General features: G+C 38.6%; 1 protein-coding gene across 7 annotated transcripts in view; it reads right to left on the reverse strand.

Annotated features, from left to right (window-relative positions):
- Positions 1 to 7619: 7619 nt before the first annotated feature.
- ALS2 (alsin Rho guanine nucleotide exchange factor ALS2) overlaps positions 7620 to 26601 on the reverse strand; it is a 199469-nt gene continuing 180487 nt past the window's right edge. For 6 of the 7 annotated variants that reach the window (XM_030486699.1, XM_030486698.1, XM_030486701.1 and 3 more), the window contains 21 exons: positions 25990 to 26121; positions 25624 to 25752; positions 25185 to 25255; positions 24728 to 24794; positions 24235 to 24437; positions 24024 to 24089; positions 22128 to 22226; positions 21370 to 21534; positions 19080 to 19191; positions 18700 to 18777; positions 18450 to 18583; positions 16214 to 16381; positions 15819 to 15936; positions 15214 to 15371; positions 14374 to 14496; positions 13106 to 13282; positions 12704 to 12749; positions 11050 to 11111; positions 10408 to 10557; positions 10020 to 10116; positions 7629 to 8911 (listed from right to left, as the gene is read on the reverse strand). In XM_030486699.1, coding sequence (XP_030342559.1) covers positions 8873 to 8911; positions 10020 to 10116; positions 10408 to 10557; positions 11050 to 11111; positions 12704 to 12749; positions 13106 to 13282; positions 14374 to 14496; positions 15214 to 15371; positions 15819 to 15936; positions 16214 to 16381; positions 18450 to 18583; positions 18700 to 18777; positions 19080 to 19191; positions 21370 to 21534; positions 22128 to 22226; positions 24024 to 24089; positions 24235 to 24437; positions 24728 to 24794; positions 25185 to 25255; positions 25624 to 25752; positions 25990 to 26121 — 2394 coding nt within the window. In that variant the 3' untranslated portion in view covers positions 7629 to 8872. Of the gene's footprint in view, positions 8912 to 10019; positions 10117 to 10407; positions 10558 to 11049; positions 11112 to 12703; positions 12750 to 13105; positions 13283 to 14373; positions 14497 to 15213; positions 15372 to 15818; positions 15937 to 16213; positions 16382 to 18449; positions 18584 to 18699; positions 18778 to 19079; positions 19192 to 21369; positions 21535 to 22127; positions 22227 to 24023; positions 24090 to 24234; positions 24438 to 24727; positions 24795 to 25184; positions 25256 to 25623; positions 25753 to 25989; positions 26122 to 26601 lie in introns of all 7 variants that reach the window. The other variant, XM_030486697.1, reaches the window with a different exon arrangement.

Below are 26601 nucleotides of genomic sequence, written 5' to 3' on the forward strand. Positions count from 1 at the left end.
TAAGAAAGCAGAATTTAAAAGAAGGGGGGCAACCACTCATTGAAGTGCTCAACAGATTGCAAGCATGAATTAGATGCATGAGTCCCACCTGTAACTTCAGTTACCGACCAGCATCCAAAATACAGACAGATAAACTTCAGTTGCAATACATTTTATTTCCTTCATGGAATTGTCATTAGGTTGCTTCATTAAGCAATCTAAAATAACAAATGATTTGGTACATCTTCTGTTCCCCAGCTTTTTAAGTGCACTACCATGGCAAGTTGTAATGTTTTAATGTTTTAGTCTTTTAAAGCCTCTTTTACATCAGTATAGCTTGGAAAATAATACTACTCGAGAACATACTACATTTAATTCCTCTTGTTATTGACACTATTAAAATTGAAAACTCTGGAGGTTCTACTGAATTGTCATTGAGCAAAGACATGATTTTGCAAAAAGATAGGGATCCCCATTTCTATCACTGTTAGAAGTTAGCGTCTTTGAAGGATTTGTTCCGCAAAGATTTCCTCTATTTCCTCACAGTGAATTAAATCACAAAAAACCCCCAAAATCCAAATAAAACCCTACACACACCTTACCTTACTGGTATCATCATCTCAGGCAATTTATAATTGGTTACTACTTTTAGAGATGGAGTCAAAGAAGTTATTTGCTAATCTAACGCAACCGTCTTATGTTTTCTTTCATTCTAAAGAATAGCATATACTACCTTATTTTGTTCTTTAAATTTTAAAATAGGAATTTTTAAGTAAAACAGGAAGCCAACACTTATGCTAATTAATCTGTAACCATGTCACACTGAACTTTTTACATGTAAAAAGCCATAATGTTCCTTAGACTAAAAATGGGGGAAGCTCTCCAATGTATTGCTAACAGGAAACAACACAGTACAAGATGACTTCAGAGAATCCTCAGGACTCTTCTTGGCAAACAAGTATGGAAATTCTCCAGGGAACACCATACGGGTGCATTGATACCCCAAAGCATCAGGAATCTGTATATGAAAGCTTTGAATTACTTCAGCTGCTTCACTACACCCTAGTTGATCTAATTTCAAATCACAGTTGATACAAGTTGGAAGATACTGTCATGACTACCACTACTGTAAGATGATTCTTAAAGAGTTAAATATTTAAACTGGTCAAGAGATCATCAAAAGATGATTCAGAGTTCAAGTTAAAAACAAGTAACATCAGATATCTGAGCACCTCAGCCAACAGCGAACCACAGCGTGACACTGCACGCACAGTGAATGCCTTACCAAATTCTGTTAAATAGAGAGGAGTTTATCTCCTGCATTAGTAAAGCAAAAAGGCAGCCATTTTCATCTAGATTGTTCTGTGTTCAGAAAAAATCAAAGGTACAAGCAGAAAAAGTATTATCTTGATCTGCTTATAAAAGCAGAAGGCATTACTGTCACTTTTACTGAACTACTTAATACTTATTTTTAGATCATGCTTCCTCTCTGTTAAATCATAACACTGCTTTCAAAAGGCAGTGGAAATTAAGAGAGGAAAAAAACCCCATAAGTTATCAAATCATGATTCAAACATTTTATTACTGAGTTTTGATAATTCACCTCAAGTTACCTCTAGAGGGTACTCACATCTTACTGAAATTCTAATCCAAAGATTGCTTTTAAAAGTATGATTTCATCTTTCAAAGACTAACAAAAATACAGTTCGATCCTCCCCCAGTACCTAATGCCGCAGGGCTTTGAGCTGCAATTGTTTTGTGTTTTTTGTTTTTCAATAGTCTGAGTTCTTTTCCTTTAAGAGTTTGCCTTCCCCTTTGTTAAGCTTAGTTAATCTGCCTAATGATGGATTTAACAAAGCAGGCCATGTAAATCTAGTCACGAATACCTGTTTCTTAATTACCAAAGACATTAGGCATAGGACAGAAATCTTCACTGTGGGATGGCATAGACATAGAAACTGGAATCCCTATGTTGCAAAGTACATTCAGAACAGGTTTTCACTAAATAAGAACAATATGAAAACACAGGTAACCCTCGGTTTGGCTGATCTCTGTCCTTGTCCCCCCACTTTTTGGAAACTAAAAGTCTATAGCTCCAGATTCAATTGCAGAACCAATTACAAAGAGAGAGTACTCAATCTGCAAGTTACATCCTAAAAGGAAACTTGTGGCAGCTTACTCCATAAGCTACATTTCAGAAGACCCATTTCCTATTATTTTACTAATTCTAAAGCTTCTCTATCTTTTATAAACTGCGTTCTTTTGAGATTTTTCAAGAACTACAGACAGCCCCTGCTGACATCTGTTAGTTCCCATGTACAACAGCTGTTTATTTTGCTTTTACATAGTCTACACAAAAATCCAACAGCATACTCCTAATTCAAAATCCTGATTACAATTTTATGGTAAAGGACATTTGAAAACAAAAGAAAAGAGCATGTTCAAACATTTCAGACATACTATAAGGGAGCCAGCTCCTGAACTATATGTTTTATTTCACACACTGAAAGTCCAGATTTTTTAAATCTTGCCACACACATGCCTCAAAAAAGCCCCCTCCTTCTCCTCCCCCCCCCCCCCCAAAAAAGGAATAAATGAGTAAAATCCCTGTTATAATATAGCTGGGTTTTCTGGCACAACTTCCCTAACCCTCACTCAATTTATCTGACCAACTCACATCTAAAAATACGTTCTGGTTGTCAGCTGTGATCAGCTTTGCTTATTACTACGCATCTGTTAGCAGATGCATGATTTTACAGCAGTTGGCTCACTCAAAGCATCTACAACTTTTATCCATAAATATACTTGGCTGCCCAGAATGCTCTCATCACATCGTACTTACAGTGACTTCCCATTCAAAGCCCAGTCCTCTCCAGAATAAAACTCCAGTTATTTCAAGTCTAGATCTGACTTTTCTTATGTTTTGTCCTATTTAGCTTCGAAGCATCACACTGCATGCCCTTTTTAAATAGGGTGGGACCCTGCAAACACATACAGGGAAACATGTGAGACAAGCAATATTTCCAAAAGCTTTTTAGTTCAACTAAAATAAAGTTTAAGACCCCCAACCTCAAAACAGACAAGCAAACCCCCTCAATTTTTTATTTTTTTTTTTTCAGAGAAGACGACTTAGATACATACCAAAAACTGTCTTTCCTCAGGGTAACTTGTGAGATTACCATAATCTTAAAACCTGCTTTGTTGAAGTAGTGTTCTCCACCAAACCAACACGTCACCACACTGACAGTTAGCATTGCTTATATTCTATAACACAACAGGGAAGTTCAAAGGAAAATATTAAAAAACCCAACCCCCAACCATCTCCAGCATAGTCTTAGGAATTTATCAAGGTCTCTTTTAGACTTTGGGAGCTGGATCATTCTTCTTGGCTAGGACAGATGTTGCACAGCAGTGACTCAGAATGGGAAAGAACTAAACCAAAGCAAGCAAGTTACCCTGTTGCTGTCAAAGAAGAAGTATTCTACAGCCTTACTGAACAGTTATTTCATTTTTAAACACACCACTGAGAATCACCCTGCAACAAAGAACATAATTCCTGGAGATGCTAAAATACTTCCTATTCTGCTAAAATACTAACAATATTGTTACTCTTTTAAAATACTTGTGAGATTAATTCACTCACCACTCCTCTGGAGCCTCATAGCTTCTGGTATTCACTACTACTACTGCTTCCACAGAGAACAGATGTGGGATTAACATGAGTGTGTTTTGAAGTTTTAGACACAGTTTGTCTTGAAGGCTGACTTAAGATCTCAAAGAAAAACTGGGAAAGCTACTGAATGCTAATTGCTTGCCTTTTGGGATGAAATCCTCAGGATGACCCTAGCCATCAGAGAGCTGCTAGAGTCAATAGTAAACAGAGTTAGTAAGCCTTCTCTCCATTGCTGCCTTTTTAAACTAGAGTTTATGCTCACGTTGACAGAAGCAGCATTTAAACATCAAAATCTGTCAAGTTCTAAACAACACAGCTCATCTCATTCATAAATTAGTAGCTGTTTCATATTTTCACACAACAAAAGGAAAGCAGCTTCCAACTGTGAAGCTTGGTTTCAACAGCTGTCAGTAGCTACAGATGATGAGTAAGTCATTACCAGAATATCTTGCTTCAGTGCAGTTCTTTAGAAATAGACCTACTGAATTGCTTGCTTAAAGGGAAAGGCCAGAGTTCAAAGCAAACTTGAAACTACTCCTGTGGTTTCATTTCCTAAGACTTACGTCTACACAGATAAGGCCAGAGCTCAGGGTCTCCTCATTCCAAGGTTCTAAATAAATTAGATGGAAGTTCTCACTAACAGGCTTACCTGACTAATCTCCCAGCCAGTGTGAGGTCCTTCCCATTCACATGTATCGCATGCAGTTATGGATGCTCATTTATAGAAGGCATTCCTCTGCCCATTATTAGGGACAGACCAGGATATCCATGCTGAACACACCAGAATTTAGAGTCAAAAGGAGACCATCACCTCATGTCTACAAACATCAGTCATCCCAAATTTGGGCTACAGGACTTACTTCCTTCAGCAGCAGAATATGAAATTCCTTGCCCCTATTTGTCAGACAGACCAGGTCTTACTGATACAAGGCTAGAGTTGCAAGGGAACCCAAACTGTGCTTTTAACACAGTTTTCAGAATTGTCTTTAAATGGACAATTTTGCCTGTTGTCAAGCCTCTAAAGGTAACACCATCAGAGAACCTAACATTCAGAACATCAGTACCCCTGCTCCTACAAGCTTTTACAGTTCATATGCTTGAGATGGTTACTGAGCACTTTTAACAAGGAAAGCTACTTGTATCTTTAAATTTGTCAAAATTAATTAGTTGGCATATTGAAGACTGCAAATCAGCTTCAGGGCAGGGAACACTGAGAAAGCTTTTGTTGCAAATAAGCCACTATAAATCAGCAAATTGAATACGCAAAAATGGTTGTAAGAGACATTCAGCATCTCAAGTGACATGCCCTATTCAGGACTTTTTTGTTCTGCATTAGATTAACTTAATTAGGCTGGTCTCACTACTGAAGTCTGTCAACTACTTCTAGTCAGTGTAAATAAACTACTCTGCTTCTTGTACACTTTTTTGAGACTTGAAAATGTTTTTAACTTAAAACAAAACAAAAACCCACAACCCACAAAAAACCCCACCTAAATATTAGTGGTGTAAATTGACACATTTTAAGCAGCAGTAGAGACCTGTCCTTTGAAGCCTTATCTTGACCCAAGAACCACTTACTGTCTGAGAAGGCACAAGTTAAAAAGCCTGAATAAATTTTATGTTCATGTAAGGCATTCTGTGAGGTTTAGCTAATCATGCCTGTGTATGTAAGGCTGCTGATGGAACAGTTTGTGCTGTTACTCTTTGTAATCAGATATAGTCAGTGATGATTTATTCTGCCTCCCTCTAATCCAAAAGCATACAGCTCCAGCAGTAGGGCAAGTACCTTGTTTACACAGGGGTAAATGCTACTAAAGCATCACTTCCTAAAGGAGCAGTACATTCAGAAAAGAATACTTGGGTGCAGCACACTGCAGTCTTGTAACACAGCCAGCTTCACTTCCAGCTGTTTACTGCCAACAGCTTGGGCTTACTAAAAAAAACCCAAACAAACCAAGCAACAGCCACCTGACATCAACACCACACTCACCACAGCAATACTAAATCAACTTAGAAGTACATGACTAATTACTTCAAAGAAAGGATTGTTTCACAGTCCCACACCAGTCACATACCTTTCTTCTACATTATCTCTTAACATACTGGAACAGGTAGCTCCCTAAACTGCTTCTAAAAACAAATACAGTTAGGAAGTGAAACTATTTTCAGCAAAATAAGTCAGTAACATTATAGCACCTGGCATTCCAGTCAGAATTCTTTGTCAAGATTAGGAGTGAGGAAAAACTTTGCCTTTGAGCTCCTACTCCCCATTCATACATCTAATATTTAGCTAATAGTAATTAAACAGATAATGTAAATTTAATTAGCTTTGCTGTAGCTACAAGAAGAAACTAATTTCACAGATAAATGGGGGAAATGGATCTGTGCAGTACAATGGTTTCAGTACATCGCATATTTTCTTACCTGCAACCACCAGAGAAAGCACCAGCTCCCGCAGAATTTCCTGAGGGAAAGAGTATTTGCTGGATGTCTGTAGAGAAGTAACCTCATTGCCCTAGCTAATCTATGGATATCCTCTCCTTTCTAATCCGCAGAAACCTAACCTTAGAACTACTCATTACCAGGGAGAAGAGAACAAATCCCCTTAACCCTTTTCTTGCATAAAAAGCCTAAAGTTGTCTCTCACTTAAGTAGTTCCTTATCCTCAGCAACTTTCCCAGTCAATGGGGCACTCATCTTCTAGGCTCTATCTTCAGCTACCATGCCTGCAGTTACTATGAGAATCTGTAATAGTGTAACATTGATCTCCTGTTGCTAGTTACAGGATTCCTGCTGCAGCAATAAGAAATATCCAGCTTTCAATTTAAGGGAAAAAAGGCAGGGCAGGGAGAAAGAGTGAGAAAAAAGTTAATTACTTGAAGCAATACAGGTGAAGTCCTCCAGGTTAACTCATTTCTTTGTTAGCCATAGAAATACACAAATCAAAGCTGGTCTGCACTGATTTCCTAATGCATCACAGCCCACATAGGCTGTAAAGTGGAATCTGTGTCAGAAGCACATTTAATCCTAGGATTCTCTTCAGCTAATAACTGAGCTACATATCAGAAAGGCCAAAAATAATCCAGCCCAGGCTGTCTGCTTCCATTAATCAGCAAGCTAAATTCACATGTGATATCACTACTTTTTATAAGAGGTTGTGTATGTACATACATATATGTAAAGGCAGATGCATTCTTTGGTTTTTTAGTTCTCAACTTTGCATCATTCACAGTGAGTGAAGTTCAACACTTGAAGTTGCTACATATTTGTACACACAAAGGCAGGAATATGATGGGAAAACTTCCCACCTCTACTTACATTCTCAGTTTAAAGCACAGATTCAATGTGGGAGTAAGGTCATATGAAACAAAGCTTTTCATCTCTCAAAGCTGAAGATTAAAATCCTTCCTTTCTTCTGAAACATCTGAAGACAACAAACACTGACACTGAATTGTTACAAGGGGGTGAAAAACCCAGCAAACATGTTTTTAATGATTACACTCTACAACAGGTGAAATAAATCCTGAATTCAGATCCTTGCAAATGAAAGTTACTGCCGTTGATTTACTCAGCTGTTCAGCTCAGCTCCTTTTCAAAGAGCAGTTCTTTTCTGACGGGTTTCAGTTAAATGTTCTGTACACTGAATTCTGCGAAATGATTGCACGGAAAGGCTGCATCTAGCACAGAAGATGAAGTGTTCAAATCCTGCCTTATACTTCGTTATACTCTCCACCCTTAGTTGTATATCCCCCCCAATTAACTTTTTATACCTTCCCTTTTACTCATACTATTACTTATCTCTCCTCAAGTTATTCAGTATGATTTAAAAAATGAGAGTAAGCTAACAAAAATTGTTTGCAAACATGAAGTCTATTGTCTGTATCACTATAGTCTGTTCCAAGAATAAGAATAGTTTTAAACACCATCTTGCCAGAATTACTCTTTTCTCTGATAAAACTAAAAATCATTTCAGAAAGACCAATCATTCTTGCTTTATTATGAAAATTGCTACATTACAGTCACTGTTCAAAAGAGTATTTTAACACTATGGTTTCTTTCCATTTAAGTGCCAATACACAAGCCATGATTACTGTTTCAAAAATATGATTAGCATTATCTATGGTAATTTGACATAACTTAAGCCATTAGAACATTCTACAGTCTGCTCCTCTCTCCCCCTTTTTTGCATCAGCCATGGTAAAGAACAGCACCTACAATACCCAAGTTACCCACTAGTGTTATTGGTATAAATAAAGTTAACCATAAACCACAGAAATACACAGACACACAAAAAAATCTTCCCGGGAAATTATTTGTTCTCTACATGTTCAAAAATGCAACAAGGTTAGCTTTTTTCACTTTGACGCATAAGTTAACAGGCAAAAGTCTCAAACCTAATCCATGGTCAGCTTGTTCAAGAGCACATTCCCATTCCTCTGTCACATGGGCTTCCAGAGAAAGCGTTTGTCCTCTGGGCTCAGGGTAATGAAACTGAACACTACAGATTTCAAGTATTTAATTCAGTGCCAAAATTTGAAGTGGTCAGTGCCTTTTATTTATTTCATAAACAGAAAGAGTAGTGAATGACTGTATATTTATAACTCCAGTAAAGTCCATAACAGTGTGATTATTACCACAGCAGCACATTAATACTGCATTCAGCAATGATGTTCAACACAGATGCCTCAAACCCTTTATAGCCAAACTATAGGTTACCCATTAAAAATACTAACATACTTCTATTTTTGAAATAAACAAACATAATAGCTTAATTCAGGGAGATTGAACAGTTCTGTGGCGCAAGTAATTCCCTTCAAATGTCTCTCTTGACAAACCAGGAATAATAAATACAACCCCACTGCTTTGGAAGCCATGCAGTCCAGACTTTCACATGTACTCTATGTGGACGCCATGCCTTTTTGCAGCATTATCGACTTAAAAGGAGTAAATAATCTTTCTGTTAGAATAGGAAATGATTTCTTCTTGGCAGGTATTGACAAATCAAGTCTCTCGCTTCATCACCACTTCACAGACAGATAGTCTCTGGCTGCAGTTTTCCAGTCTTAAAACTGAGAGTTCAGAAGAAACAACTGAGTGTTTTCATCTGTAACAACAGAATGTAACAGGGTATTTTTTAAGTGCCATTTCAGGGAAGAAAGTGGGTATTAGTGAAATTCCACCGAGTAGATTATCCCACAGAGCCAGGTCATAAACGACGGTCTAGGTAAGCTTTTCATGTTGAATCTGGTAGTAACATGCCTGAATCAAAACAAAGTTCAGTTTAGCATACATAGGAGTTCTCAGCAAGCTAATAAAGCATCATACACAAAAAGGTTAATTCTTTTTTCTATCCAAGAAAACAGAGGGCTAGGCTTTCTACAAACAGTAATGATGGAGTGACATTCAACAACCAAAAATCTTATGTAAACCAGCAAAAAGAACAACAAGAGATTTTAAGTTACAAATTATGTCCAACTCCTAACAAAGCAAGATAGCATGATTTGGGACTCTGAACACTTTCACAGCTCCCTGCTTTGCCAAGATGGTGTACATTTTTTTTTGCACACGTCTTTGTTCGCCCTTTCACAGAAGGGCCCAAAAAAGCAAATATTTTCTTACAGGACAAGGATGCAGGGATTAAGTGTTTCAAAGTCCTCACATGAAAATCGAAGGTTTCCATCACCTAGATAAATACCCTGATCTGCTGCTGATAGCCATTTGCTCCTTAATGCTGCTTCAAATATGCACTGGGGCAGCCATGACCAGAAACCTAATATAAATGCCTGAGACACCACTTGCACTCATGGAAAATAGATTCTGCTTCTACTACATATGTTATGTGACAAATTTGAACCAACTCAAACCTTTCCTTTTTGCAGCCCTTTAAAAATATCAGATATGAAAAAAAAAAAACCCTCTGCACCCAACTATTTGCAGTTTGCACAGACAGAAAATACAATCATGTTCACCTGGCAGCTCAGATTAAGATTTTTGTTTAACTTTCAGATTAATAGTCTCCCTCCAAAAAAGCAGTACTTCATCTCAATTTTTACAAAAGGAGTAAGGTTTGTTAAGTTGCAGGGAAACAACAAGCTCCAGGTGAGCATTCAGAACAGTCAACAGCCACCAACATTACATTTGATTAAAGTACATCTACACAGTGCACCACTTTATTAGCAGTACCTGCAATTGTTCGGTTATCCTAAGCTCCAAGTTAAGTTTCCCTGTTCATCCTAGCTAAAAAAATTCAATAAAAACATCAAAGAAGTTAAAACCTAATGCTCACACAACTGTCCTATGATCATCATTGCTCAAAGCTGATTAACTTGCAAAGAAAGCTTTTAATAATCCTGAGTAATTTTCATACCTTCAAGGTAGTGAACATGATGCCTTGCTCCCCATGCTGCAGATAAGGATCCATCAAGTCTTCGATTAAGTGCACCTCAGACCCCAAATTCCTTATCCTGTCATGTGGGGGAGAGGGAAAGAGACTAGCTGAACAAGAGACACCACTGTAATGTTTTTACTTTTCACACGTGATGTAGTGCAAACCCCTAACCTCATCCTGAAGTCACAGTTGTTTCGCGGTTAACTGTTCAACATTTCTTCAGGCCAAAGCAAAGTGCCAAAATGGAAAATTTACTAAGTTACAAAAAGCTAACAATTAGCCCTAGGAGGAGAAGTAGGAGTATTTATATACAAGTACTCACACTGCCTTTGCTCAGCTAATGACGGATGCCACTCTTAGTGCCTACCTGGCTCGTAGCACCACATAAAGAAAAACAGGAAATAAGTCATCCATGGACCACAGAAAATCTTCCTGAAGAGTCTCAAGTACATTCTGAGAGATCTCTTCAAAAGTCTGCTGGATCACCTTCAACTTGTCAGCTGGGGTGAACGTGGTACTATTTGGAAAGTAAAAGCAAAACAGGATAACAAAAAGAAGTTACCTATCTGCATCTAAATTAGGAAGACAACTCGCTAGCTAGCATGTTTTAACACAATGGTAAAGGAGTCTAAATCCCTTTTTAATTTCTACTTAAATTCTTCCAGCAGAATTTCTTATGCCAGCTAACAGACATAGAAACACTCGCCATGCACTGGTCGTTTTGCAATAACTGTTTACAAATTTACATGTGTATTTGATTAGACATCCTTACATTTTTGATTCTAAGTGGTGTCCTATGGACACATCTCAGAAACATTAATAAGGCTATTCATCACTGCCCACGGGGAGAATTTGCTAACATCTTGCAGTAGGAACTGAAACATCTTGGTGACCTCTCTTACAAAGGTTAAAAAAGAAAAGGTGATGGGTAAAGGATCATGGTCAACTAAACTAGATACTAGTATGGCAGCAGCAGTAAAACACTAAAAGACAGATTTCAGAGAATTACCTGATTTGCTGTAAACATTCAACTGCAGAGGCAAAGCAGGCATCTTTTGTATTTGATGATACCTGTGTAATCATGACAAGATTTATCATGCAGGTTTTACAACTTCACTATGCAGCAGCAGCAGAAAAGCAGAGTATCATATAACACTGGCATAAAAGACACTTTTCCTTCCAGTTTTCCAGTGCAAGGAAAGGGGAATGTGCCTGGACACTGAAGTCACCCAGGAAATCTGCCTATGTATAACTTTCATGAGTGTTATTTAAACTCAGAAAAGCCTGTACTGAATTCATTGGTATGTTACGTTTTGGATATCTTCCAGGTCAAGTAAGACTGAGAATCGCTAAATCTTAATGGTTAACAATCAAGAGGCAGCCACAAGACTGGAACAGCTGAAACCTAGAAAAGTCATAGCAGTAAATAATCAGAAGTTTGGAGCAAACAGAAAAGAACAAATACAGATGTGAGCTGCTTATATGCAACTGAACCTAAAGTCTTTCTGAATGGAGCAGGTACAGAACGGTTGCCAAGAGATCTAGAGAAATTCACAGAAATGAGGAAACTGGACAGGGGAGAGAAGCAGATAAACATGACGTCTTGGTTAAAAACATCCTGTTTAATGCAATGTATGACCCAGCAAGTAAGGTAAATGGCTAGGGAGGGCATCATATACTGCATAATTCAGAGAAGACAGATGCCACATAGTACTTCACAAGTGGAGGGGCTTTACTTTATAACCAAAAATAGAGTAAGTGTGAACAATTCAGACAGCTGATAAGAATTTTGCCCAGTACCTAAAAATACAGAAGATCTGAAGTAACTCAAGAAATGTGTTAATGCTGGATCTTGTAACATTTTAAGTCTGAGTGGAGGTTTGCATCATGTTTTCACAGGTGAATCTTCCACTTCATGATTTGGGAAAAAGGGGACTTGTCTTGTTGGAAACCCATAGCCTCAGGGGTGGGCTTCAGCAGCAGCTTTGGCCATTATTACAAACCACTATCTCTCTATCAAGCAATATCAGCTCATCTGTGTGCAGCAGTTACTATGATGAAAGCCAGGCTTTCAACTATTACAGACTTTGCACAAGCCACAGTTATAAATAGGGAAGAGGTGATCTGATGGCAGGAGTACCAAAATGACTAAGAAAATATCAAATAAAAGCATAGGAATTATGAACAGACATGATTTAAAATATCCTGTAAACGTTGAAATTGTTCAAAGTTATGATTATTAAACCACCCTCACTGCAGCACAGAGACCGAGTGCTACAGTAAGACCAGTGTTCAGCCACTTTCAGCAAGATAATGATTAAGAATAAAAACCTTACAATTCTTCTCCTAATCAGAAAGTATATAATGGTATAACTCCCTTGATCAAGGAGCTTGAAAATTCCCTTCTAGACTTCTATTCTCACACTTGCATAATTGGAGACCAAGCAAATGTCTTCCTGAAATACAGTTCATTACAGACAGTAAGTGACAAAGCTGGACTGACAGCTATTGAAGAAATCACTAATATAGGTTTTAAGTAGCAGACATTTTAAGGAAACAAGATAGCACCTCTTTAGCAAAAGGCCTGATCAAAAGTTCTTTGACTGCTTCTTCATGATCTCAGCTTCTTGAAAGAAGCACTGGGCAAAGGTCAGTGAACATACCTTTCTACTCTCTCCAAGGATGGATACAGTTCCTGGCCAGAATTTCCTGCAAGAAACCCAACAGTCTATTGAGAGAGCATAGTCTTACAGCATTTTTCACCTTATGAAAATGAAGTCATCATGATCTTTTATGAGATACACCAGCCCTTTCTATAGATCAAAATAGCCCGACTTTAAATGCTCACTCTGGTTTTGTAGCAATGCCGATCTTCCCCATCCTACACCCCTTCTTTTTGGAAGAGGGAAGTTTTGATTCCCTCTCTCAACCATACTCATTAGCTTGAAAATATGTTTAGATGCATTTTAATCAAGAAAACACTTCAGATACAGGCTGAAATTACTTTATCTAGTTACATGCCATAATATTTTTCTAAGTTCTGTTTATTGTTGAAGTATACTCACGCTTGCACTCCAAGAAAACTCAGGAGAGCCATATCAGTTTGTTTGTTTAGACGTAAAACACATTCCCAGTAAATATCTTCCTCACGCTCGTTGTCTAAGGCATACAACATAAAGAGAGGAGGATAGAGTCGTGGCAGTAATACAGGGAGCAGCAACCCAAAACTGGTTACCACATAGCTATTAAAAGAAAAAAAAAAAGAAAAAAAAAGAGGGAGTCATTTGAAGAGGAAGACATTTTTAAAAAGCTAGTTATCTATAAAAATTGAATTAGAAAAATATCACTGGAACAAATCTTTCATTTAGTATGAGCCTATTCTGTTAGGGATATGAATAATACATACAAATCCATCAAATAGTATCCGTGCTAAGAAATACTTTCAAGTAACTTTCCTTTACAGTACACATACAGGCAGATTTGGGGCAGGGCGACTGGTTGCATTTTTGTGCAACATTTTTGTGGTTTATGTGTTTTAAACATAACACTGGCTTTCTTCCTTGTATAAAAGCTGAATACTCTACTATGTTATAGTTCAAGTTTTATGTGTATCTTCGTGCTAACCATTTAGCCCCCATTCTGAACCACCCTGCTGGCAGATAACTTTACCTTCAAAGCACAAGCTAGAAAATAGCCTAAAACCCAATTCAGTTCCCTGACCTAGCTCCACACACTTGCACTCCAGGCTTCATGCAGTCAGCAGCAGTTTGGCATCATGCTGTAATCCTAACAGGGAAAGCTGAACTCACAGTGCCTACTAATACCACCTGCACTCATTGGAGGCCATTGGACCCTCTCTCAGGGAGGCCATCTCTACTGATCCCTCTTCCTTGTTTTAACCACACCTGAGGCTGCTGTGGACAGGACAACGATGGACTGAAGGGTGAGCTCAATGTGACCAGCTATTTGCAATGCAGTATATGTGCACTGGACCTGCATTACTCCCAGTGCTTGTATCCAGAATAGTTCTCAGAAGCCCAGGCCCAAGCCTGATCTTGTTTACCCACAACAGACAAAAGCAAGTTTGGGCTTAAGTTAACCATTGCATGGAACAAGAATGAGATGCTTACTGCAGCCACCACATGGAAGTTGTCTTATCAGAATCTGTCATCAGAACCAAAGGAAGACAAGAAAAACCTACTTATATCCAACAGTTAATCATGTGATTATCTTTCTTCCCCCACCCAAGGAAAAGAAAATGAACAGAAATAAAATGAAGCCTTCCTTAGGGTTTTTTGGGGGGTTTCTTCCCCCCTCCCCCCCCTTCATGTACCCTGGCTCAGGAGATTCTGATCTCGAGTCAGACTTCCCACTGCAAAATGATCGCCTCCCTTTTGTCTCTGTCGCCACAAATGGAATTGTGCTGCCCTCTTCCGGAAGATCAGGGAACAAGAACCTAAACGGCAATACACAGAACAACATATGAGTTCATTTCAAGAAGTTTCCACAAATCACAGAATTAGAAGGCAAGATTGGAGAGAAAAAGTCAGCTGAATTAATACATGGTGGACTAAGGCAGCATAGCTAACAGATATACAGTGCCATCTGGAAGAGAAATAAGGCAGGCCAACCCCTCTAATGCCAACGATACCTCTCCTACCTTGACATCACTTCCCTCCAGACAAGGCTTCCAGTAGTTAATAACTTAGAGTATTTCTGCTTTCAGATTGGCAGGACCCAAAGAAAGCTGTAATTGCTCTCAAGAATCTAAGCAAACACTCCATAAGAACATTGCTCATCCATGTTGGTAAGAACTTCAATGGAACATACCGAGTTGCCATCCTCATATTCTTCTACACCCTTTGAACACTGTCTTTTCACAGCATGGATATCCTGAGATACTAAATTGGAAATCCACATTCAAGACAAGCTTCTTACAGCAACATTTTGAAGTACAATGCAAGATGTAATACACTATGGTAAGATTTTAATTTTTCTATTTTAACAGAATATTCAAGACTCCAAGAGCCAAAAAAGGTTAAGGAAATATAAGCAACCCTCAAAACAAAGTCAGATACCGGCACACTCGGCCTGCATAAACACTAGACAGTTTCAGTCCATGAGGCATCTTTAATTCAGTAGAAGTTCGACCTGAAAATTAGAGTCTCATTACCTAACCAGTTGGAAGATGCGTTTGAGGTAGGACTTTATCTCTCTTACAGCCTCCTGCAGTAATCGCCGATTAGCTCCAACTCCAACATAGGTCATTCTGTAGACAGCTACCAGTGTTTCCACCAGCTTGCCCAATGGATGGAGAGGAGTATCACAAGCCTGAGATGAAAGATATCAACTGGCCAGTCAGATAGGTCAATGCAGATTATTAAATTCATGTATGAACTACATACAGCTCGGAGTCAAGACAGTACAAAATCTTACATTACTACTTGGACTAGTCATCTGTTCAGTACTATTAAAATTAACATGCCATAATTAACAAGTATTTCAAGATGCTTTGCTGGGATGCAATGTATAAGAATTAAAACAGTAACTGAGCAGAATCTGACTTGAAGGCCGTATCCATTAGGTATATAGTGATTTTAGTTGTGGATTTTAATTCAGTAAACTAGGAAGTTATGAGCAAACATGAATGAATACAACATGGATTACAAGAGCAAACATGGAAGGACTTGAGGAAAGCTATTACAAAGTCTCGTTACAAAGTGAGCTTGACATCATGCCTTAGCAACAAGCTATGTGAGCATTTGATAGTCACAATACCTTTATCAAATATTTTTTTATATTTTCATATTTTTCCAGGGTGAAGGCACCAATGTGTTGTGGAATGAACTCCAGACTTTCCAGTGTCTGAGTATGTGAACGGCTCAATAATTCTGGGCTGCAGTTATAAAAAGGACAAAAACATTGTACAGCTTATTTGAGACATACAGTCGGGAAAAAACACACTCTGAAGTTAACAACTGAACTAATTCTAAACATCAGCAAGTCCCTGAAAGGGTTTATAGGACAGCGTATTAAGAGTTCTGATTTTGTTTAGGATTTGTTGTTGTTTTAACTGAATTTTTACGGTTAAGAGTTTCTAGTCTGAAGTAGAGTGTGATTCCAGTTTCCTTCTCAATACTCTGTCTTGCTGACTACATCCTCCAGGAACCAACCTGTCTTTGTGTTGCCGCCGGTTGGTGGTCAGGGCCACCGCAATGTTGTCCCAAGCCTTCCATCTGTCCCCCTGGCCCGGGCTCTCACAACCAAGCTGGTTCCAGCATTCTTCAAATACTGCCTTCCATTTTTCATCAGGAGGCACTGCCAGAATCCCAAGTTTCCGCCTAATAAAAAGGCCAGTTAGTCTGTTAAAAATTGGGCAGTCATGAAACAACACATTCAGCTATGAAAACCACCTATGGCTAATGTCAATCTAATATCTCATACTATTTTACCGAAGCTGATATACTTAACAGTCCCTACTGTGAACCAAACTTTATCACTAAGAATAAACCTAGAGCCTATTTAATCAATGCGTTGACTTTCAACACCTTTACAAAAAGTTATGCTTAATTTTTTTTCCTTCCTAACATACATTAATCTATGTAGCATTATAATGTTGTAAGATCAAAACATTTTTAACACCTACGTGTGGGAACAGCTATGAACCTTGGTACATTAGACAAGTCAGTCTAACTCTTGTAGTCTTCCAGGAAATGGTTTGGCTAAACACAGGAGGACCAGTTTGATTTCCAAGAAAATAGGAGATACTGCAGTTGACTGGGCTGATCTTCACTGGTATTCATTCAGAAAGCTCAGGACACATGCACATAGCAAGGACACAGTGCAAATATGTCCCAGATACCTCGCTATCCTGGAATGTACAAGTAGCATAGCTACACAGATAAATAACAAGGACAGATATATATATGGCTTCTGCCCCTAAAGCAGTATCTACAGATGATGTTGCACGACATGTGAGGGATGTGCTGGTAGAGAGTAAAACTAGCTCAGGCATCTTTTCATTGACAGCCAATGCCCAGAGATCCTCTATAGCCAAAAGAAAACCAAGAACTGTTGTTCTCCCTACATATATACTATCTCTCTCGATGCAGATATCTGAGACATATAATGAAATTCAGGGCTTTGAAAAGCTTCCTTAAAGCAAATACATGCTGTCAGGGTTAACACTTCTTTCTTGATTTAAATCAAGTGTCCTTTAAATATTTGAGACGAGGACCAGCAACACTGGTATTTCCCCACACTTCCAGTTTCACAGAGTAGAAAGAGTAGGCTCTAAGCCTTATCACAAATTATACTAGAAGATTTTTCAACTTCAAGAGAGCCTGAAAAGGGTAGATGAAACCCTTATTTCATGAGCAATCTTCACAAATATGTACATACATTTATTCATAGACTCCCTACTGGGGTAAAAAGCAGACAGCTGCTAAGGCTGCAAGTGTTCAGTTCAGCAGGGAGGCCTGCTTAACTTTGCATCCTGTTGTAGGTGTCAGCACTGTCAAAAGGAATTACCAGTGAATGCTTCAGGAAGCATACTGAGAAGTAATCCATGTAAAAACATTAGGTTGTGTCTCCCATTTTAATCTGAAATTTCAGAGTATGCTTCAAAGATATTGAGTCCTGTACAACAATTACTTCTATTGTAAACCAGTATAGTGCTACCAAATACTGACGTCTCACCAGTAACTCTTTAAATTTACGTATATTTCTTCTATTCAGAGATCTCAGTTATGACTTAAATAAAACAAACACGATTTTTTCCCCCAGAGATAATGAAGCAAATTGACCTAATGCAGCTGCTATAAATATGTTATATGGACACTTTTAAAAGTTATCTTTGCCAAGGTGCTAAAATGCTCTTTTGCAGTTGAGCAGATTTTTCTACTATTATCTTATGCATTATTTGGAAGAGGTGTAGTAGCTAATTCTATCCAAATATGCACCCACTGACATACTAAATTAATTACCAAGAGAATAATTGGCAGAAGGCAGAGAGGTTGTGATTGACTTAATCACTCAAATGTAACTTAGTTTTTCTCAGTGCCTCAGAAGTCAGCAGCACCTGTGAACTCAGGTTCTAACAGTCAGTTCAGATAGAAATTAACACAATAATTAATCTGAGGGACAACAGCAGCATGTTTGCTATCCTGTAATTTCATGCTGTTACTTCCATATTCAAGTAGTAATTTAAGCAAGAACAGCTATTAAAACCAAAGATTTTGATCTTATTTTCTTAAGCAGGAGGAAAGACAAATGGAAAAGGAAAACCATTCTCAAAATCTCACTGTTTCTTTGGAAAAAAGTATTTTTAGCTGGCATTTGAAAAAAGACAATAGTTATGTTCCAGAGCATTACTGAACCATGAGAAGTTATTTCTTACTCAACACTCACAATGCTTTAGGTTTGTCCTTCTCATTCTCATACAAGCTAGGTTTGAAGTATGTTCCTGTGATTTTTATCCCAGATCCCCACTCTCCACTGAAGAGCCCTTCAATATAATCTCCATTTGGCAAGGTCAGAGTTCCCTTGAGAGAAGATAATAAAAAATTTAACTGAAATCCATCGAGAACCAAATTATAAGCAAAGAAACCTTTTTCCCCCCCGATGACAACAGTTTACAAGTAACAACTGTAACACCAACCTTCCCACTCAGAGTCCAGTTATCTGAAAATTCCCCCTCATAGATTGTATCATCCTCAGAAAGCAGAATTCCAGTCCCCTATAAAGAGAATCATAAAGAGCACAAAGTAGTAATTACAACAGGCAGCCTGGCTGTGGATCTAAAGATCCACTGAAAAACCTGTTACTAATTCTTAACAAATAATTTGTTTTAAAATAGAAGTTTCTGAAGTAGTCCTAGGTAAAAAGAGCGGGGATTATAAAGACAGTTTAAAAAGCCAGGACAACAGCTAGTTAGAGGAACAGAAGGGTACACAGCCTAGCATACACTCATCTACCCCAGGAAGTGACCTCAGTCAGAGAAAAAGTCACTATAGCACAAGAGTCCGGTGTTCAACTCACCATCATTTTGTTCATGCTGAAGGCTCCTTCATAATACAGTCCAAACTGGGTAACCACAACACCATTGCCTTGGCAAACATCATCTTGCCACATTCCCATATACTTTTCTCCTCTGAAAAAAAATGAAGTAGGAAGAATACAGTCTTAGCAGCACATTTATATCCTTTCTTTGGCTTTAAAAGCCAAATATTTGACCATTACAGAAACCACTAGAGAAGAGTCATACAGCACTTGCTTCAGATCTGTTAATCTAGTTTCACTAGCTTCATGGAAATAAAGACCCTTTGATAGAAGCAAACTATAAGGAACTTCCTTTCCCAATTCACTTTCAAATTGGCCACATCCAACCAAACTCTTCCTGATGATCTGAAACAATGCTGAAGCCCCACTAAGCCCAATTCCTATCCAAAGGAACCTAAGCAGTAGCTACAGCACACAAGAAAGATGGAAACTTATTACATAAAGCTGAACCAGGTCAGCTAAGATTTAGGTGCATACAAAATGGGATCTTAGGCTTCCTCAGGCATCTGCCTGATGTATTTAACAGTTACTTAGAAAAGATACAAGAAGTTTATTTCAGGCATTCTTTTTACCAAAGCTTTTGATTTCTTCACCTAAACTTAGACGACTCAGTTTGAGAGGATGCTAAATGAAAGAAACCAAGCTGTTCCACTTGGGGAATAGGAGGGAGACCTACAAAGTCATATATGAAATTTTGAAATATTAGAGTACAAGAATTGTAAGGAAACAGATTATGTTGTAAGAAGTTTCTGGAGAACAGCCTAACAAAGGTCATGCCACAATATTAAACAATTAAAGACTGCTCACAAGTAAATATCAGCTTCTTCCAGACTACTATTTAAAACACTCTGCTTATTACAGAGCATTTTCCTCCTAATACTCAGAAAAATTATGGTCACAGTAAAGAGAGCAAGCCCAGCCATTAATCTGAATTCAAGGGTATCTTCCAGCTGATTGGACCCATAACCTCGCAGATTGCTGGCCTGAGTCATCATGCCAGCTACAGGGGTCTCTGCTGCATGAAGGCTTCTTGAAGAGACAGAGGCAGCAGCATACTCAGTTACCAGGATGGAAATGTGACAGATTAGAAATCCCACTTGCTCAAATGACTGCTTTGCAACAGTGACAGCAAGTTATAAGAGTGTCTGCAGCTATGCCTTATTTGTGTGAGCTGAAGAATAAGAAACGAAGAAAATGAATCCTTAAGCCACAAACATGCACATATTCTTTACTGAGACCAGAAAGAAAACTATCATGAGGGCAGCTTGCTCATATTTGAGTAACTCTGGAATAGAAAGCAAATGCCACACTCCTCCCTCACCGTGAACTGCCATTGCATTTACAAATTCTGGAGGTGAGAGGAGTTCTGTGAGAAAAGCTGCCATCTCTTCAGTTTGTCCTAGGTAAATAAATGACTAAAAGTATGTGGAGACATCTTGATGCTAGAGTATAAGAACAACCATCACCACTGAGCAAGACCAGATGCAAAATTGACATCAGGAAATACCCAGACATGCTACAATAGCCCTGTTTCAGGAAAATACCCATGTAACACACTCCCACACACCTCCAGACTTTTTACTATTCTGCTTTTTAAGTGGGCACTCAGTTCAGATAAGCCAAAACCAGTTTTCTTGTGCTCTCACTCAAAGATCTCTTTTCAGGAAAAAAACAGCATTAATTGGTGACTGAAAAAACCCAAATTATATTGATCTATATGAATCTGTGCTCAGAGAGCATTCATTTAGTGCACACATTTAGTGCCATTCTGTTTCTGAGACCATTATTTCACTAATTTACCCTGAGAGAAAGCACTTTCCCTCCACTACACTGACAGAGTAAGTCAATGGAGAACCTGAGCACGAGCATTACACGGTCCTGTATATTGGATCACTGAACAGCCCAGTCTTATAGGCCTGAGATAGCAGAATACTCCTCCCATGACATAAAACTTCCAGCACTTGCACAAGATGCCTTAATAAGATACCATATTCAGTGCTAGTTTTCAGGCAGGAGTATGATAGGAAAGCAAGGCAGAAAAAAACCAAAGCAAAACAACCCTCCCCCAGCATTTACTCCAGAAGCAGCACCAAAAAGCAGCCTCCAGACCCAGTTCTTTAGATCATCAACCCAGAAAGCCTAATACAAAGAAAAAAAATAATAAAGACAACATGCTCTACTACTGCAATTAACAGATCAAATCCTTTCCTACTTTTTTTGCAACAGTACATCATACTTGTTTTAAGGAGTTGTGGAACTGAAGCATTACCTTGTGATATCATCAAAAACTCCATAACCACTCTTCTTATCCATTGTCCACTGTCCAATGAACATACTGGGAGAGGAAGAGGTCAGCTTCCCACTGCGTAGCAGACCATGCCCATGACGCATGTTATCCTGAAAACACCCTTCATACACCTCACCAGTAGCATAGCTATAATGAGAAGGAGAGTAAGAAAGATTCTTATAATCTGCTTCTGTTGTGAGGCTTGGTTTTGGTTGGTTTTGGTTTTCTGGGGGTTTTTTTTGGTTGGGTTAGTTTTGGGGTGGGGTGGGTTTGTTGTTTTTTATATATACACACACTCATATTTGTTCCTCCAGAACAAATCAACTCTCTTATTCCTTCTAGGAATTACACTGCAGCCACAGCAAGCAGGAACTATAGTAAAAGTATAATAAGATAAAAGTGAACCTTTAACACAAGTCTTTTGATGCTTCGTTGTTTTAAAGCCACTCTGCACAATGAGCAAGGCCATTAGAGGTTATATTTCTCTCAGAAGAAAGTTTCCTCTATTGCTGAAAGGTGGTAGCAACATTAAAGTAGATATTTAAATATTAATAGCAGAACATCGTGCAAGTATGCATTGAGCAATCTGCCAAAAGCAAAGCAGAAAATAAGCCAACCTAACTATATTCACCGGTCTGAAATGTTACAAAGCTACATGCAGAGGCCTGGTAAGCAGCGCTCCAGAGCATCAACCCTGCTCTTCCTTCTGCAACGACAACACCACAAGTGCTACATGTTACCTGTAGACTCCATGCCCACACATTTTGCCTTCCTTCCAGTACCCCACATAATGGTCATCCTTATTCAAGGCTTTGTTTGGCACTTGGTATTCACCATACCTGTCAACGCACAGAAATGGAACACAAGCAGCTATAACTGCTAGCACACTTTGTTAAAAACAGGACCAGATACATACCACAGATCCATTCTAAAATCAGAATACTCTATGTAATCAGAATGCTCTATACAATTTTTATTGAAGCTCATCTCTTCAACTACAGCATTACTTTTTTCTTTTTTTTTTAAAGGGAAAGCAGGAATTCCAACATCACTAGATCCATTTGGTCTGTATGGCTTTTATCCTGTTTGACTGTGGCTTGTTGTACATATTCCCCTCTCTCAGCTTTCTGAAAGCCACACGTCTTTTCACATCCTAAGACTGCTTCTACCTTTTTTGTCTTCTTCAGGTGCTCATAATTTAAACACAGCTTTATTCCAGAGAAAGATGAGAACATATACTGCTACAGAGAGTATTAAAAAAAAAAGGATGCTAGCTTCCAATTATGCTCAAACAGTGACACAGAATTGTTCACAAATTCAATATGCCTAGGAAAGAGACAACTTTCATTTATTGACTGTATTCTTCTGAGGAGATTAAAATCCACTTATGAAGGTTCTCCTGAGAGCATATCTACCCTCAACAAGACATTACTATTACCAAGTGTTGAGACTATAGCATGTATGCTGAATACAAATATATGAATTTGACAATCCTAGCAATTATAGCTAAATACCAATCATTTCTTTCTGGTGGGGATTTATTTGCACTATTTCCATCTCCGACAACCCCAAAATCACCAGGCTTAGTTATACTTACTATTACTTAAAAATGACTAATCTGTTTTTCAGTTTGACATTATACCAATAGCTATAAGTGCATTTTAAAAAGCTGTCTGCAGCCAGACCGCATTCCCATTTCCCCTCCAACTCAATACTCTGAAAACATGTCTGGAAGCCAACAGGACTCCACATATATTTTTACCCTGCCCAGTACAGACATGTCTGCTCACAAGATTCATACAAAAATGCCTTTGCAAATAAGTTAACTGCTTAGCCTTAATACTGCCTTAAGCAGATTCTTAGCAATGAAACCCATAGATTATTTCAAATGTGTGTAATTAAGTTACTTTCAAGTGGTCTTATTTGTTTCACTAGGTAACTTGGATAATGTCTAGAACTTCTGTTAATCCTATTTTCAGACTCCTCTATACTAGTTACCCTAATCATCAGGATCACATACTCTCATTAGTTTTGTTTTCATCACCCAAACCCTGAAGTCTCAATTCAAGATTTTGTTGTCTCCTTCCTGAATTATTAAACCCTTGCTCCACCAGAAGTGCAAGGAAAACATTAGAAAAGAGGCAACACTACATGGTATGAAAGGCCTTGCATTTTCTAGATGGATTAAAAAACAAAACAAAAAAAACCCCAAAAACATTGCTTTCAAAAGAACATTGCAACACAAAGGTAACAGTTACCTATACAGCAGAAAGTTGACCGCAGACTTCTCAATTGGTTTCCTCTACTTAGGAGCTTACACCCACCCACCCATTCTTTGTCCTCAGCTGCTTTACCATTTTCTTCCTCCATCCTACAGCAGATTACCCCAATTAGTTTCAGTTTCTATGAACAAACAGATTTTTAATCGCACAAGTACAGAGTCTGTTGTGAAGACAACTAGCATACCTCTGGGTGAGGGATTATCTATCAACATATAGATAAATCTTGTTAACAGAGATAACCCTTAGTCAGTAAGACTCACTGCAAAACCTTCAATTAAGAGGCTTTTGTTATTATTTCCTACTACAAAAGGTATTCCTTGCCCTCTGGCTCTGCAAGTAGCAAGAGGATCTTACCCATCCTCCAGCCCAGTCCGGAAAGTGCCAGAGTACATTCTTCCATCTGCCCACTTTAGGATCCCTCTGGAAAAAAAAAAATAGGGCCATACACATGTATAAGATAATTAGTTTGCTTCACACTTCCCAAATAACTTCTGTGAGTGAGCCTATTTATTGATACAGCAACCATCTCATTTTGTTTTCAATTGTTACATTCAAACGCTTTTACCTGCCATGGGGTTTTCCTGAAAGCCATCTCCCATCATAAACAGCATCCTTAAATCGAGGGTCCTTATAGAAGGTGTATTTGGCACTGCGAGAAATAGGAGGCTCCTGTCTTGGCACATTCCCACCAGCTCCATATAGAATTAAGTCAGAAGTCCCTCTAAGGGCCTGATCCACTGCTTGACTTATTGCCCTCAGCCACTTGGTCTGAAACAGAAAGTGTTTCATCACAGGATTTAGCCAACATCTGTCTTTGTATTGAATCTCACCTTTACAGCAACCACAGTAATCTCCTTTGCACTCCTCAACACAGTGTTGTAAATTGGAGCACTGCTACAGTCAAGCACGGCATACAGTCACCCTGCACACCAAGCTGTAGGAAGACTTCATTCCTGGCGAATACTTCAGCAATACATCTCCCTTTTTGGTTTCACAGTAGCAAAGAAATAAAATCACTCACATCACTGAAGCTGTGCAAAATTCGTAGCTATGCCCACCTTTTCCTGTGGTGTTGAAGAAACAAGAACAAGCTGTTCTTCTGGTGTTGTAATCTTCAATCCATTCCTACATGGGGTGGGGGGATAGAGGGAAGTATTTTAATCTAGTGAAATTTAATCCTGAAAAAGGCAAGTTTTCTTATAGCATGAATATTGTATCTTCCCTCTCCCTCACCAGCTAGCATTCACTTTAACATTAAAGTCAGTTCTGAAAACAAGCAGCAGGCAAGGCTACTCACTTCCCTCTTGACTACATTATTCTTTCTAATGTTTATACAACTAAGTTGTTGGGTTTTTTTATGACACAGAAATATAATAAGTTTTCTGAAACAAGACAGAGAGGTAGACATGACTGCATCCAGCCTATTCTGCTCCTCGTTTACAGTAATTGGTTACAAAATGCTCATCATTCATCCCAAGATATTTGACTTTCAGCATCACAAGCAAGTATACTCACACATTACCAGCTTCTTCTGAAAGAGCTTCTACCCACAGTGTAGACAAGGGAAAAATATGGTGCGTTGAGAACTGTAGGCAAGGAGAAGGAGAATGGAAACTTCACTGGGTGCTGACCCATTATCCCTGCCCCATACTTTCCTGAACAGCTTTTTTTCCTTTGAGGACTGGGGAAAACTGAGCACTACAGGCTCCTTACATGCGCCTTGCACGAAGAAACAGCCAAGAAAAACCATGCCAGCCACAGGGCAACAGCACTCAAATGTTAAAGAAATAGTAGATAATTTCAAATTTATTTGTAAACATGAAAAAATACCACTTTTAAGTGTTCAAGCAACATTACACTGAACAGTGCAAAAACTTGTCTTTACTGTATGAAGAACGTGTCATGTAGTTTGTAACAGAGAAAACGTTTTGTTCCTGGCTATAAGCTGGCTTACCTGAGCATGTACCAGAGCATCATTAAAGAGGATGAACCAGTTTACAGAGAATCTTCCCGCATGCTGCAGAGACAAGCCACGATTGCTGCTTTCACAGATTAAGCGACGCTCTGGCTTTCGCAAGGAATCCTACAGATAGGGTTAAAAACAAACATACAGCAGCTTACTTCTCACTGATTGTGACTTAAGGTCTGTGCTATCTGTCTTTCATAGTAAAGGCCCAGCCTTTTTAAAGCAACATGACCACAGCAACACAAATTAGAAAAATGAGAAGTGCAACTGGGACAGCAGCATCAGTAAGAGACAGAGTATAACACCACCAGCAAGAGATTCAAGCTGCTAATGGACTGACAGTTGTCATCGTACCGTCATTTTCCCAGGAAAGGTCTTCCAGAAGCCAAGTGTGTATTCTGCTTCTTTCCTTTTTCTGTTAAGATGGACAGCAAGGCTCTCATAACAAGAGCTAGAATCCTGTAGCTTCTGGTATTCTGGAGATGCCTGTAGGGCACAAGGTAAGACAGACCTGAGAGTGTTTCTGAATACCTGTACCAACAGCACTAACCAAACTGCAGTGCAACTGCTCATTTTGTTAAAGCAGCACCAGATGTATGACATTTGGTCTGGTTAATAAAGTAATGGTGGAGGGTAAGTTATTCTCTCGGTCACATGTTCTGTTGGTGTGCTGGGAGACTTTAAAACTCACAGAAGTGCCATGAATGTTAAGAAGAGAATGATTAATATACAATTACATGATCTACCTTCTTGCAGCTTTACAAGCTGTAGCAGAAGTAGTGCTAGTAATTGCAGGAGTAATACTTTACCATATTGGGATAAATGTACAAGTAGTTATTGTTCCTGTTTAGTCACCTTTTATTTCAAAAGAATGCAATTGTATGTATCTAAATGGGTGGTAAAAGTCTACCTAATATATATGTAGTATTTTTAGTAGAGCATTACAGCCAAGGGCAGCTACAGTAA

This window comes from Strigops habroptila, chromosome 5 (assembly GCF_004027225.2).
Source record: "Strigops habroptila isolate Jane chromosome 5, bStrHab1.2.pri, whole genome shotgun sequence".
NCBI lineage: Eukaryota > Metazoa > Chordata > Aves > Psittaciformes > Psittacidae > Strigops > Strigops habroptila.